This window comes from Papio anubis, chromosome 5 (genome assembly GCF_008728515.1).
Source record: "Papio anubis isolate 15944 chromosome 5, Panubis1.0, whole genome shotgun sequence".
Lineage (NCBI taxonomy): Eukaryota > Metazoa > Chordata > Mammalia > Primates > Cercopithecidae > Papio > Papio anubis.
The window spans coordinates 47638695-47653959 of record NC_044980.1 but is presented as its reverse complement, the minus strand read 5'-3'; the positions used below and the strand labels follow the sequence as shown (position 1 = coordinate 47653959).

Sequence of the window (15265 nt, the reverse complement as noted above, 5' to 3'; positions counted from 1 at the left end):
CCTACGAGTACATTCCAGTCTATTTTGAACACAATAGCCCCTCTGGAGAAGCAAATCAAGCAACATTTCCACAACCCTTTATTTAGTAGACAGGATTGAAAACCATGAAGAAGCAGAGATAGAGTAAGAACTTTCTTTTATATTCAACTATGAACAGCCAATGGGAAAGTGCAGCCTTGAGAAGTGATGCTATAAAGGAAGATTTACCCAATAGCTGCAAGACAAATAAAAAGAAAAGCCACTTACTGCTATACCAAACCTCAGTATATTGTCATGGTTGCATTGATCAATCACAGCTTTCAACATTGAACCATCATGTGATTCACCATCAGTTACAACTACCATTACTTTGGTAGCACTTCGTCGTCCACCAGAAGCTGCTGAATAAGCATATTTTCTGTGGCAGATAAAGTTAAAGACTTGCTATCAAAACACGAAGTTAATATGAGAACCTCTGGTTTAAAATAGAAACATGAAAATAGTTCTTTAAACAGAATATATTGTAACTCCATATTAACTCTAGCAACATATTTAATGTTCCATTTGTAGCTTGTAGAGAAACATATACAAATGTAAGTGTTTCTTGACATTAAAAAAGTGTCTTGTATGTCAGGGCATATGTGTGTATATGTGTGCAAGTATTTATCCCAGTATTTCTTAGAATTATTTTCTTCTAAGAAAGTTGAATTAATCAGTACCAATCAATAGAGCAAAGATATTTCTGTTATAAATTGTATGCATTAGGCTTGTGTTTACTTTTTCAATACTTTTTTTTTTAAAGTAATAGATATCCACAGTAAAAAAAAAAAAAAAAAAATCAGAGTATTTGGAAAGGTATAAACCAAATGTGACACTAAACCCCTCTTCTTAGGTAAGCACCATTATCAGTTTCTTGCATTTCCTTCTAGAAAATGTTTTGTTTAGATGTAATATAGGTACAAGCATAGTCTACCCCTTAAACTTTTACTCAAATGAAGGCACATTCTTTTTTAAAAATTGTTTTATTTCCATAGGTTTTTTGGGAACAGGTGGTATTTGGTTACACATAAATCAGTACTTTAGTGGTGATTTATGAGATTTGCACCCATCACCCGAGCAGAATACACTGAACCCAATTTGTAGTCTTTTATCCCTCACCCCCTTCCCACCATTTCCCCCTGAGTCCCCAGAGTCCACTGTATCATTCTTATGCCTTTGCATCAAATGAGGGCATATTCTAAACAGTTGTTTTTCACTCTGATGGAGACCTTTCCATATCAGCACATATATGAAGGTCTCATTATTTTTTTTAAACGGCTACATAATATTTTATTTGGAGGACCATATAAGGGAAGACTGGTTTATTTAACTGGTTCCCCATTATTGGGTGTTTAGGCCATTTTGAGTTTTACAAGTAAGGCTGTGATAAATATCCCTGTGTATATATCTTGGCATACTTTTTCAAATGGGATAAAATCTTAGCAGTAAAATTACTGGGGCACAGGATACACACATTTCAAATTTTAAGAGATAATATCAAATACACTGTCTTTAAAACTGAGAATATCATTTTATTTCCTAAAATGTTTTCTGTATTCTATAATGTAGACTATAGAAACGTAGAAAACTTCTGTATTTTTTGGCCAAATTTGAATTACACTATTCACATCAGATCCTTTTTGAGTGTCACATACTCTTTATGATATACTGTAAATTTCATGTATGATTCTAAGGTTTTTGAGGACATAAACTGTGTCTCATTTAGTTTTAATTACCTGCAGTGCTTAAAACAATAAACTGCAACTGTAGGCATTGAATGAAATGAGGTGAATGAAAACATGGCAATAGTTACTGAAATAATTTCAGATTATCTTCAATGTTTTAAAGAAGAGACGAGAGAGAGAGAAGAAATATAGAGGCAATTACATTCTAGGAGAGATGAGTAAAAAGTTGGGTGATTCTCCTAGCACTGGGTAGACTAAATCCTGTTAGCTTGGGAAATAGTGGGAAGAGGGAGATAGACAAAGGTGCAAGGGAGAAAACCAAAGTTTTGAAAGATGACGAAAGCCAGGCAAGTCCTTCCTCAAGGGACAGTGGCCATTGTCCTGGAGAACAAAGCTCACCAGGGCCCCAGGCTCCAGACAGGGAAATATACTACTCCCACCTTCCCTGCTGAAAACCAGGGCCCATTGCAGTTTCTAACTCCAGGAAGGCCATTTTTCATCTCAACTTCTTTGTCCTTCTAGTCCAGTTTGCTGGATCAGGAGGGGCACTTCACCTAATGGCAGCTGACCTGCTGACTGTCCAGTAGCTTATGAGATGGCCTGGCCCCAAAAACCTTTATTGTCCCTGAATAGAGACAGTAATGATGAACCAAACCAATCATATCTTCTCTTGTGGGGAATCCACTTTTGAGACATTTGGTATTGTCACCAGTTGATGGAAGCAGCAACTGAAATATACACACAGAAGAAGAAGACAGATAAAATAGGAAATACAGAAATAGAAATGACAGGATGTGGCCACTGACCAGACGTGTGATGTAAGGAAGAGTGGAAAGAATAAAGGAAACCAAAGTTTTAGTTCGAATGACTGGGCAAGAGACAGTGGTACAAATCAAAATGGCAAGTTCATGAGGAGTGGCGGGGAAAAGAATAAGGCCAGTGTGGGAGGGATTGAATTTGGTAAGTGAGCGAACACTCCAAATAAAAATATTCAGCATCAGCTAGATGCCAGTGTGAGTTTTGGGAGAGAGTGTAGGGCTGACAACATAGCAATGAGATAACCGACACAGTGCTGCTGCTGATGCCATGACAGTGGATAGAATTCCTACAGGAGAAGGGCAGTAAAGAAGAGAGGGCTCTGTTTAGTGAAGAAAAATAGGAAAAGGAGCTAGTGAAGAGGCAAAAGAATTTGTCAGGAGTTCAAGAAGTGTGTGGTGTCATGGCAACTTGGTTAGGAATAGCAGAGTATGTTCATCATTATCAAATGTTCAGAGGAGCCAGAAAGGATGAGGTTTGAGGTGGGACCACGGGGTTGGGGGATGAAGAGGGTCATGCTTATTTAGTGGCAGAACTGTAGGTTTCAAGGAAGTGGAGGGAGGGAATAGAACTGCTTTTTTCAAAAAGAATTATGGTGGTGAAAAGAAGGAATGCACAAGACAAAGAGTGAGAATAGGTTTAAGGAAAGGCAAGCTTGTTGTTCTCAATAATTTGTTTAACAACTGGAGTGTGTTTAGTATTTTTGTGAAGGTATCTAGTTTGCAGGGACATGGATGAAGCTGGAAACCATCATTCTCAGCAAACAAACACAAGAACAGAAAACCAAACACTGCATGTTCTCACTCATAAGTGGGAGCTGAACAATGAGAACATATTGAACAACGAGAACACAGGGAGGGGAACATCATACTCCAGGGCCTGTTGAGGGGTGGGAGACTATGAGGGGAATAGCATTAGGAGAAATACCTAATGTAGATGACGGGTTGATAGGTGCAGCAAATCACCATGACATATGTATACCTATGTAATGAACCTGCACATTCTGCACATGTACCCCAGAACTTAAAGTATAATAAAAACATATTAAAACATAGAGTGAAGACAAAGGTCAGTGGATCTGAGAAAATAAAGAAATTGAGATAAGAATCAAGAGAGTGCAGTATTGTTATAATTTCATATTTCCCACTGATTGCAATAAGTGTAATAAACTTAAACACATATGTTTAAGATTCTGTGGCCTTTATTAATTTGCACCAAGTGGTCCATGAGCTCAATTTGTCTGGATCTCTGATGAATCTTAACAAATTATGACAGATTGCCCCATTTCCTACTGTTTTAATCTAAGGTCTTCTCATTTCATTTATTTCATATAAATTCATATAAAAATCATGTAATATCTTATAAATATCCTAAAATCAAACATTTAACTTTCCCAACTGCCTTCTCAAAGTATTCAAGACATAGAATGCTCTTATGTTTTTTTCTTTATTAGTTCTGATTTAAGTGAGGTACCAGGTATATTATTTTTCTTTGTCTTTTCCTTACTTTTTCTTATTTATCACATAAATATAACATTTTACATTATGAAAACATTGGCCTGTTAGCCCCAAAACTTACCTTGCATATTGAATTGCTCCGAATGTGTTTGTGAGGTCCCCACCATATTGGGATGTCTGGGATGTTGCTACAATCATTTCTTCTTTGGTTTTATACGTGTTCAAGTTAAACACAACTCTTGGATTATTGGCATACTGAATTAACCCCACCTTCAAAAGAGGAGACATTTATTAATGAGCTGTCATTACATTATAAATAATTTCTACTTACCCAATAAAATGAAAATCAAAAGTACATTTAGACATGGGCCAATAGCTTAAAGGCATCACTTCCAACTTTGTTCTTGATAGTTACTTTTCTTTCAATGGAATAATTTCTTCTCATTAGAGGCCATCAGTGTACAATAGCAGTACTATTGCCAAGAAAGATGATGTCCTACAGTGTATGATTTGATTCCCAAGAGTAATATTTGTAGTTTTTAATACTGCCCTATAATATTTTAATATGGATGACTATTAGAACACTGTTTTTAACAGGAAGATTAAACTTGATTTAAATAAACATTCTAATTACCAGTGGACAGAAGCTCACAGACGAAGAGTAACATGTCATTGAAGGACAGTAACTATGTAATAAATAATTAGAATTGAATACAACAAAAACCAATGTGCTCCTAATCAGTGTAGTCAATTGAGGTCTCTTTATTGTGCTGGATTTCCTCTATTATGGACTTCAGCAACTCTGGGAAGAAGATGCTATATGTGCATGTGGGGCAGGGAGTTTCTGGCTTCCAGAGAAAATGCCACTGGAAAGCATCTTATTTGAAAGAGCTGAAAGAAAGAATTTCTGAACAAGATGTTTGGGAGCATTCCCTAATCCTAGAGATCAACAAGGTCACACCATTCTGTTAATGTCTTTGTTTGTAAACATTGAGATCATCCTCTAAGCCTAGGAGATGGGCTTTCCACAACAGGAGTGGCAATGAGGGATCAGTGTAAGAGGCTCTCTGAAATACAGGTCAGTATGTAAGGAGGTGGAAGGAGCAAGGACTGGATTCCTGAGTTCCATCTGCTGCGTTTTGCCAAGGGGGCAGTAAGCTAGGCACTGGGAAGATAGTCAGAAATACAATATTCCTGGACCCCTTTCTCTAGGGATGTAAGACTTGAGAGGGAGGAAAGAATAAAAAATAACTGAGAATTTCAGAGTTTAATATGAGAGGAAGATGATAGTAATCCCATGACAGAGCCCCAGGACTTCTGTGTGAAAAAGAAGAAGAAAGATGTAAAGAAATGTGGTAGATTAGGATTTACAGGAAGGTCAAATTTAGGCTGTAAGAAAAGAGACTGAGTTAAACCACTTCTAGAGAGGAATCAGATGCACTGTGGTAGGAAGACACAAAAGAGTAAGACTGTGAATTCTATATAGGAGGCTATTAAATAAAATTAGTCACGTTATGAGGGCAACTCATTTAGAAACAGAAGAAATAAGAAGATACATATGAAAACTTATAAGGGGCTATAAAAGTGGTGCTTTCTGGAAACCAGTGCTATATGTAGTTTTATTTAGCAGAATGTCCTGGAAAATGCCCACAGGGAAATTTCCAAGGCTTCTGTGGGTATTGAGATATTCTTGGTACTGAAAAGCAGTTTCAATGGGGGAAAACATATAACAACATGATAGTGAACAGGAAAGCAGAGAAGCAAATTTCAATAAAGATAGCTGGAAAGCATTTAGGGAAAAATACATCAACAATTTGTATTAGATGTTGGACATTGGAGTATCAGATGCAATCCACGAACATACACTGGTAACGGTGAACTGGTCCAGGTTGACACTGGTTCAGTATACTGCTACAACCAGAATGGCTCAGGAAATGGCAGATTCAATCAGAAAGGAAAAAAAAAAAAAACAAAAACAAAAACCGGAAATTGAACTTTAAAATAATACTATTGAGCTTTAGTTGCCTACTTCAAGAAGACATAAAAGCAAATTAAAGACTTCTTAAAATATAAAGAGCTATATAAAATTATTGAAAAGACCTTTTCTGTAGGCAAAAGGACAAGCTAAACTGGAATATGATAAATAACTATAAAACATTATCATAAATGGTAGAATTATGCTTAGTGACTTATTTATACAAATTTCAGAATTCAATACTTGTTTTACCAGCAAGGAATAAACAAAATAAATTAATTATTAGTCCAAATGTACATAAAAATACATACTGAATTTTAAAATGTAATGCATGGGTTAGAGGGGAAAGACAGGAAACTAAAGGAAGATTAAAATGTTATATCCCGGCCAGGTGTGGTGGCTCATGCTTCTCATGCTTGTAATCCCAGCACTTTGGGAGGCGGAGGCGGGTGGATTACCTGAGGTCAGGAGTTCCAGACCATCCTGGCCAACATGGTGAAATCCTGTCTCCACTAAAAATACAAAAATTAGCTGGGTGTGGTGACAGGAGCCTGTAATACCAGCTACTCAGGAGGCTGAGGCAAAAGAATTGCTTGAACCCAGGAGGCGGAAGTTGCAGTGAGCCTAAATTGTGCCATTGCACTCTAGCCTGGATGACAAGAGCAAGACTCAGTCTTAAAAAAAAAAAAAAAGTTATATCCCATACCTTTAATCTTCAATGCTGTGTCAGAAATAGAACTCTAAGGTCAAAAGACCAGTATTGGGAAAAGCCACAGGTAGAATAACCCCAATGTAGTACAAGTTTCAATTAACTTTAAAAATTACCATTAAATGCATTTAAAATGGGGATTCGGCAAATATAAAAATTAAGACTTTATATCTAACAATTTTTTTTCAGAAAGAAAGTCATAAGGTAGTTTATGCATTTCTGCTGTCCATACCTGTGTCTTTGTGGGGCCTATATCCAGGCCTTGTACAAATTTTTCCAAAAAATTCTTCACCGCATCCCAAGGATAAATACTATTTGATTCATCACACACAACCACAACATCTATGAGGGAAGGGCACGCTACACAGGAAAAGAGAAAGAAGCAGATTTCCAAAGGTAAGTCACATTTCACAGCCATATAAAAATGAGACTTAAGGAGGGTTTGGGTGCCACTAGTTGATAACCTTTTTCCCCTCTTTTAACTGTAAGGCATTGCTCAGACCATCTGCACATTAATAACTTACGCTGAGCTGCAGGTGAGAAGCTGGCTGAGAGCTGAAAATCAGGACTGATGTCAGAACACACACCCGTTGTGTAATACTGATTCCCACACTGCTGTGCCCACAGAGGACCACATGTCTTCAAAGAAATGAGAAAACAATCAATGGAAACATATGAATAATAATGCCAACTTCTACCTCTCCATTATGGAGCTCAGAAATCATCTCTACTCTTTTCTAAGATACTAATAATTGTCAACTCAAAATCAAATGAGTCAGTAATGCATTTGGGGCAAGCAGAAGTGATGGAGAAGGCGGCAGATGCTCTGTGCCCAGTGGCAAGCCTTGTGGGAGGAGGAGTGCTGGGACTGTTGGGAGCAGGTGCCAGAGAAGGGAGGAGTCTATGAGGTCTCCCAACAAGCTAGATAAAACAGGTGCTTTCCTTCCAGAGGACACCAAGGAGGAGAATGCATGCAAGTTCACTTTTTGTCTCTCAGTTACCTGGGCCTCAGGTGCTTCATCTGTAAAGTGAGGAAAACCACACATTCTATCTTTTAATATTGTTGTAAAGATTAAATGGGTCTATAGATATAAAACACTTAGAACAATGCCAGGTAAATAGCAAATGCCATATAATATTGTTAGCTAGCATCATTATCATTGTTCTTGTTGAACATTAGTTTTCTTCAGTTCCTTCCATTCCTAGTGCTCAGCAGAAACGATAAACCTAATGGCAATAACTCTTGAAGAGGGCTTGGGGTCAGGTATAGACATCATGGTGAATGAAGAACTCATGCCTATGTACAGACCACTGTGTTTTCTGCCTGCCCACTGGTGTGAAATAGGCTGTGTTGCCAGATTCCCTAATTTATAAAGGAGGGTTGAGAGGGCAAATTTTGTGTGAAAATTCAGTTCGAAATTACTCCATATGCTAAGCAAACACAAATGAGGTTCACTGACTACCAGTTTCTAACCTTGCCCACTTCCTAATTAACTGCAGTCACTAATTCTGAATGGTACTTGTCTTCTTGCTCACATTATACCTGCTCCAATCCTTAATATCTCCATTAATGCAATCCCAATTCTCTCCTTTTCAGGAGTCCTTGAATGCCAAGAACTCCTGATTAAATCATGATTAAATAACACAGGAAACATTAGATTAAATAACTTTAAAACTGAGAGATGAAAAAGGAGACAAGTACAAAAGAGAATCTAATTAAGTTCCTAAAAAATGCCTACAGAATGTAGCATTATGTAAAGTCGTGAATCAATTATTAAAACTGAACAGAAGAATATGGGCTTGCGTGAAGTAATTGGAAAAATAAAAGGAAACTTATTTGACCCAGTTTAACTGTCAAAGGGGAAGCAGCTTTGGCCATATTTCATGTGCAATGAACAAGGCATAGTTTTCTCCCTATAAAACTGATTTATTTTGCCAATTAATTAGAAGAAAGTCATTATTAATGTCTTTGGTTTGTTTACCAAATAACAGATACCAATCATTGGTTTCTATATCCCCATTCCTAAGTTTTTTTAAATCACTTTGAAAAAGAACTCATGAAGTATTCAAAAAAATTTTTTTTGTTTTAAAAGCAATGGAAAACAGCATTAAGAAGTTGAAATTAAAATATGCCAATTGTAAGTGCCAGAACTACATTCCTACTGTAAGCCCAGAACTTAAGAAGTTTCAAAAAAATGTGATGATTGTCAGTCTTTTCCACATAATTCTTAAGAGTATCTTATGATTTTGACCTTTTAAGTATGTAAAGGAAACTTCGGGTTTTTTCTTTTTTTCTTTCTCCCCCTCTCTCTCTTTCTGCCTCTCTGTTTGCTACCTGTAATGTTAATTAATCTCTTAAATTCTCTGGCTTTTTAACTTTTATTTTTTACTTTATCTGGAGTTATAGATTAAAAATTTTGAGGCACATTCTGTAATCTCCAAGTATTACTATATTCTTTCTTTACATTTTTGCAACCTTAAAATCAAACAAACAAAAAATTAAAGAAACCTTATTGTAAAGACTTTGGAATATCATAAACCATAAAGATCCCTTGCAATATTCATTTATGCACTGATCTTAACACATATCACAAGCAATACCTAATTCACTTACTGGCAGCACAGTCATCAGAATAGTAATATCCATTAGTAAAAATAGAATGACATTGTTCAAAATTGATTACATTTTTAGAATAATACAGTTATAAAACATAGGATTTTTAAGGAAGCATGCCAATGGTTTAGATAAAACTGATATAAAGTTGAATTACGTTCTCTAAGACATTTTTTTTTCTTTTTCTTTTTTTTGAGTGGCATGATCTTGGCTCACTGCAACCTTTGCCTCCTGGGTTCCAGTGATTCTCCTGCCTCAGCCTCCCGAGTAGCTGGGATTACAGGTGTGTGCCACCATTCCTGGCTGACCTTTGCATTTTTAGGAGAGACGGGGTTTCATCATGTTGGCCAGGCTGGTCTTGAAATCCTGACCACAGGTAATCCACTTGCCTCAGCCTCCCACATTGCTGGGATTACAGCCATGAGCCACCGTACCCGACCTCTTTAAGACAATTTTAACAGGGTTATACATACATACGCATACCTATGTGAGTCAATGGAAATTTCAAATAAGATTGTGGTTTTATTTGTTTTTAAGCTTCTTTTTTTGGTGTGTGATGTTTTACCCTTTTTTTATATAGTCAAATCCTTTCAACAATTTGCTATATTTTTTTATTAGCTTTAAACTCAGAAATTTTTCCATCCTTCAGAAAATTTCCATTTTTCTCTATTTTTTTATATTAACTTTCAATTCACTTGACAGTGTATTTGGATATGTAAATATTAATCAATTAATTGTTCCAAAAGCACTTGTTAAATAAGGCGTTCTATTTCACTGATTAGTGATTTCTTTTTACTCTTTTCATAACTAAATGAACGTGAACACTGATATGATATGAGAGACTGTTCTGTGCCTCAAATAACACCAGATTACTCAACAATTACAGGAAATGTTTAAAAACCAAAAATACTTTTTAGCTTTGAAACCTACTTTTTAAATTAGCAGTACCTATCTTGACTGATCCTACAGGAAGTAGAAATGAGATTTGGGATTCTGCTGTTATCAACAAATACTCAACACACTTTTCAAGGGCAAAGAATCAGGATTCTTTTTGTTCCCTTTTCTTCAAGACATACAGTAGCAGTGGTTTTGCTGAATATCCTAAAAAGTCTACACATCAACATTATTTTGAATATTCAACATTGGATAGCCAAATAAATAGCATAATTTATCAACAAGCAAGTTCTAAGCATCTAAACCTCCAGATTGGGAGGGATTGTGAGGGAGATCTACATACTTTCCTGAGAGGAATAATGATTTGTAAAGTAAACACTCACGAGAAACCCTCCAGTTCCCATGTTCCTTGTGAGGGTCAAGCCGAGGCTCATGTTGGTTTTCATCTCAGTAACATTTGGAATGCTTGTTGAAGCTTTCAAAGGGAAAACAATTTTTTAAGTGATTAAATATTCCTCATTTACTTAAAGATATTTAAAAAAAAACCAGGCACACCCATGTTTTCATGTAGCATTGAATTTAGTGTCATCAATATAGGTACCTGAGTTATATAATGAAGTGTGGGGAAATGCAATGCCTTCAGTGATCTGGTAACTCACATTAATGTGTGAGGCTGCAGAGCATAAGGCAGTAAGGAGTGGGCTCTAAAGAGGATATGACTTATAGATGTTTAATTATTATTATTTTTTACAATATTCTGGCCAAACAAAATACATTTGAGGACATCATTTTTTCCTCTCTTTTGAAAGTCATAGTAGCTCTATCTAATGCCTTTTTTTTTCTGGGTCAGTAAAAATATCCTTGAAGTGTTATCAAAGAATGCCCTATGATAGAATCTGGCTCAAAGCAACAGTGGGTGAATGTTGAAAGGAAATTAGACTAGCCATATAATATACTAAATAAATCTCTCCACCTCCTGTCTTCCACTGACCTAGGGCATCAACCACTGTATCCATTCTTGAGTTATGTTTCCAAGCTTAATGGTTTATTTTGCAAAGAGGAGAGAAAGAAATATGGATGGTTTCGGACTTCTGCAAGTAATCATCAAAATTATTGTAAATGTTGATGGAAATCAGTCCATGGTCTGGAGGTAAATGGTCCAGGAGACAGCACATTTTCCACACATCTCGTTAAGTCAAGTTTCCAAACTGTTTTGGAAATTTGGATACAATTGTGCCCCATATTTCTAAAGCCATAAGGGCAAAAAAAAGCTGCCCATATTTCTTTAAGACAGAACAATGATTGTTTTGATGTTATTTTTCAGTTGAGTCTAAGACAAATCACTTGTTTCGCAAGTAAATTTAAACTTACTTTGCAAATTTAGTTTTTCACATGTGGCAGTGGATAGGTCAACAGGACACTTATACACATCTCCCATTCGGTTCTCAGGAAAGCCACTCCAGGGTGAACCAACAAGTAACCTAGAAACAGACTTTTTTTATTAGACACAAAGTGTTAAGTGTAGTTTCTTAAAAATAAACCTGATCACAAACAGTGAAAAACACATTTAAATTTTAATGTGAATAGTTTATATTTGTTCAGCTACGATTTGACCTGCTTCCTTTCTGCTTAGCTGATCAAGAGCTTTGATCAATGTCTGTAATACTGCTGCTTTGCCACACACCCTAGAAGGTCTCTTTAAAGCAATGCCGTCCAATAGAAATATAATGCAAGCCAAGAATATGAGCCACGCATATAATTTCAAATTTTCTAGTAGCCAGCCACATTAAGAACATAAAAAGCCACAGGTGAAATTAATTTTAAAAATATATTTTATTTAACTCAATATATCCAAACTAGCGTGCAATCAAAACTAGCATGCAATATCAAAATTAGTAATGAGATATTTGACATTCCTTTTTCCTAAGTCTTTGAACTTCAGTGTAGACTTTATACTTAGAGCACATCTCAATATGGAAAAGTAACATCTCAAGTGCTCAGTAGTCACATGTGACTCATGGCTACATATTGTTCAGCACAGCTCTAAAGAATGAAACAAAATTAAAATCAAGAACAACAACTAGCCTTTGCTCAGTGCTTTCTATGCCCTGAGCATTTTCATATGTTGACTCATTTAGAGAGCAGATACCTTATCTAAGTGGCTTTATGCTAACTGTCTTTATAAGGGGATACTTAGCAAAAATATAGAACAGATATGTTACGAGCTATCTTTATGTGTAACAACGTGCATATGTCTAGAATACAGGATGAGACTGGTGTTTACATCCTTCCTTTGGTTAGTTTCACTTCCTTCAGAACTTCACCTAGAGACTATGGGTTTTCCTGAAGAAGAACTAACCTGACACTTGGAACCACAGAAGATTGCACAGAAAGAACCCAGGTATCAGTTTGATCTTTAGAAACTGCAGCAGGTTAGTCAGCAGCATTCAATTAACATGGAAGCATATTTGCTTCCATTTTTTTTCATGTCAATATTGGGAAGGATTAAAATATCAAAGAAACTAAAATTCTTTCTTGAGCCTTCTGTATATATATTTTATAATTATCATTAAACAACATATGCCCCATGTTGAGGTACAGTAGATACAAAAGGATTAAAGCAGACTGCTGTCTTCTAAATCTAGTAAAACTAGATATATGTGACAAGTAAAATAAAAATTCAAATGACCTGGAATATATGATCTAGTTTACCAGTAGAAGAAACATTAAAATGGTCCAAGGCTACAAAAATGGACACCAAAGGATGAAGGTTTTAACCTGAAGTGTTAGCAGACAGAATAGCATGAACAATCCGGGAAAAAGGAAAACACAGATTATTTTGAAAGTTAATAGTTCAGTAATAAGTTCTCTCCTCGTACATCTTATAAAATTATTCTCAAACTAATATAGAGCATTCTAAGATACTTTAATTCAGTTAGCCTTAATGTTAGAGTTGAAAGATTTTTTCTTCTTATGAGCTAATAATTTAGCATAATTTACCTTTTAAAATATTACCATAGTTAGGTTTACAATAATACCAGGCAGATGGGTTAAGGCTTTTGAAAAAGATAGAAATTTGAATGTTGGATATTATTAAGTCCCAATAGTCACTTTAATGAAGGGAGGGAACCAGTGCAGAATTGGAACACGTGTTTGAGCATATCTGATGTCTTTCAAATTCATGGTAGTGCAGAAGAAATTAGGAATCTTATAGAGCCTGTACTGAGAAAACTGTCTTCCAGAGCCTTGATTTTCTCCATCTGCACAGGTCTTCATTTCGTAGTAGTACCGCACAGCATTAACTCTGATTTTGCATGCTGGACATAAAGTGTAAAAAGGAAAGAATCTGACTCTAACTTTCTTCTCTAACCCTGTCTTTTTCTATGTGCCTTCCTAAAACCACATTTCAGTCATGTCGAATTTAGCTCCTCCTTCAAATCAGAGTCTCTGTTGCTCCTAAGTCTTCATATGTGCTGTTTTCTGCCTGGCAATGTTTACTCATTAGTTAGATCTCCTGTCTGACACCATTTCTTCTGGGAAGTCCCTTGGCTCTTTTAACTCTGGGTAACCCTAAGTACCTTCATAGCCTCTGACCTTTCCGCATCCAATTAAAAAAACAAAAAGTCATATTGCCCCCTAGCTGCCTTCCCACTGACTAAATCCCCTACTAGAGAGGAAAGGTACATAAGGGCTACGAAATCTGTGCCTGTAGCAATGAATAACCACTCATTGAACAAATGAGTTAAACAAAAACAAAAACAAAAACAAATGAACAAGCAAATGAATGGATGATTCTATGCCATTATTTTAAAAAGAGTTTCCTGGTTAAGGAAAAGTTAAGAAGTTAAGCAGAAAATCTTTCCTTTTTTTTTTTTGAGATGGAGTCTCGCTCTGTTGCCTAGGCTGGAGTGCAGTGGCAGCATCTCGGTTCACTGCAAGCTCCGCCTCTCAGGTTCAAGCGATTCTCCTGCCTCGGCCTCCCAAGTAGCTAAGACTACAGGCCCACATCACCAAACCTGGCTAATTTTTGTATTTTTAGTAGGGGGTTTTGCCATGTTTGCCAGGCTGGTCTTGAACTCCTAACCTCAGGTGATCCTCCCACCTCAGCCTCTCAAAGAAAATCCATACTTCTGTTCTTCTGGGGAGCATGTATTTTTGCTTGTTTGGTTCAAGTAAAAGTTAAAAAAAAAAAAAAAATCAACCAAGTTGAGAGAAAAGCATCATACATTCTGTTACTATTGTGTTATTGCATCATCCGTTCCTGACTCAGCCTCTGCATATCTTCTATGCATCAAACTGGCATTTTTTTCTCTCAAACAAAAGCTTACTCTAGAGTAAATGTAGAGAGCAAAACAGCACCTTATAGCAAGAAACTATCATAAGAAGTGTGGCTCTGCCCCTTGGCATTCATTAATTAATTCCTATTAATTATAGTAAAGTTTTCAACATCTGGTACTATGTGATTATCTAATTTCATCTGCAGAAGAAGCCTGAGATTATCTTTTTCTTTTTTGAGATGGTGTCTTCCTGTGTCACTCAGGCTGGAGTGCAGTGGCGCGATCTTGGCCCACTGCAACCTCCACTTCCTGGGTTCAAGCGATTCTCCTGCCTCAACCTCCATAGCTGGTATTACAGACATGTACCACTACGCCCAGCTATCTTTTGCACTTTTTAAATAGAGATCGCATTTCATCATGTTGGCCAGGCTAATCTGGAACTCCTGACTTCAAGTGATCCACCCTCCTCAGCCTCCCAAAGCACTGGGATTACAGGTGTGAGCCACTGCGCCCAGTCACTGGGGATGATCTCATCTCCATTTTACTCTATTTCCATTTTACAGATGGAATCACTGAGACACTGAGACACAGATGGATGAGTGACTTGCTCACGTTCCCATGGCTAGTGAAAACCAAGTGCAGAAGTCCAGGTTCTTAATGTTTAGGCTAGTGTCCTTCCTCTTAGCTGCAGGAAGGCCTGGCAGAGGGCCCAGATTGGGAAAATGATCTTAGCAGATGAGGTGGGTTCTAGAACTAGCATGGATTAGAAACCAGACACAGGGAGTCAGGCCACACTTATGTGAAGGGGTGTGTGGCTGTG

General features: G+C 36.8%; 1 protein-coding gene across 1 annotated transcript in view; it reads right to left on the bottom strand.

Annotated features, from left to right (window-relative positions):
* ITGA2 (integrin subunit alpha 2) overlaps positions 1-15265 on the bottom strand; it is a 107392-nt gene that overhangs the window by 41046 nt on the left and 51081 nt on the right. Inside the window, exons 3-8 of the mRNA XM_031666154.1 lie at positions 11540-11649; positions 10552-10643; positions 7185-7299; positions 6893-7020; positions 4098-4246; positions 247-397 (exon numbers count right to left, since the gene is read on the bottom strand). Coding sequence (XP_031522014.1) covers positions 247-397; positions 4098-4246; positions 6893-7020; positions 7185-7299; positions 10552-10643; positions 11540-11649 — 745 coding nt within the window. The remainder of the gene's footprint in view (positions 1-246; positions 398-4097; positions 4247-6892; positions 7021-7184; positions 7300-10551; positions 10644-11539; positions 11650-15265) is intronic.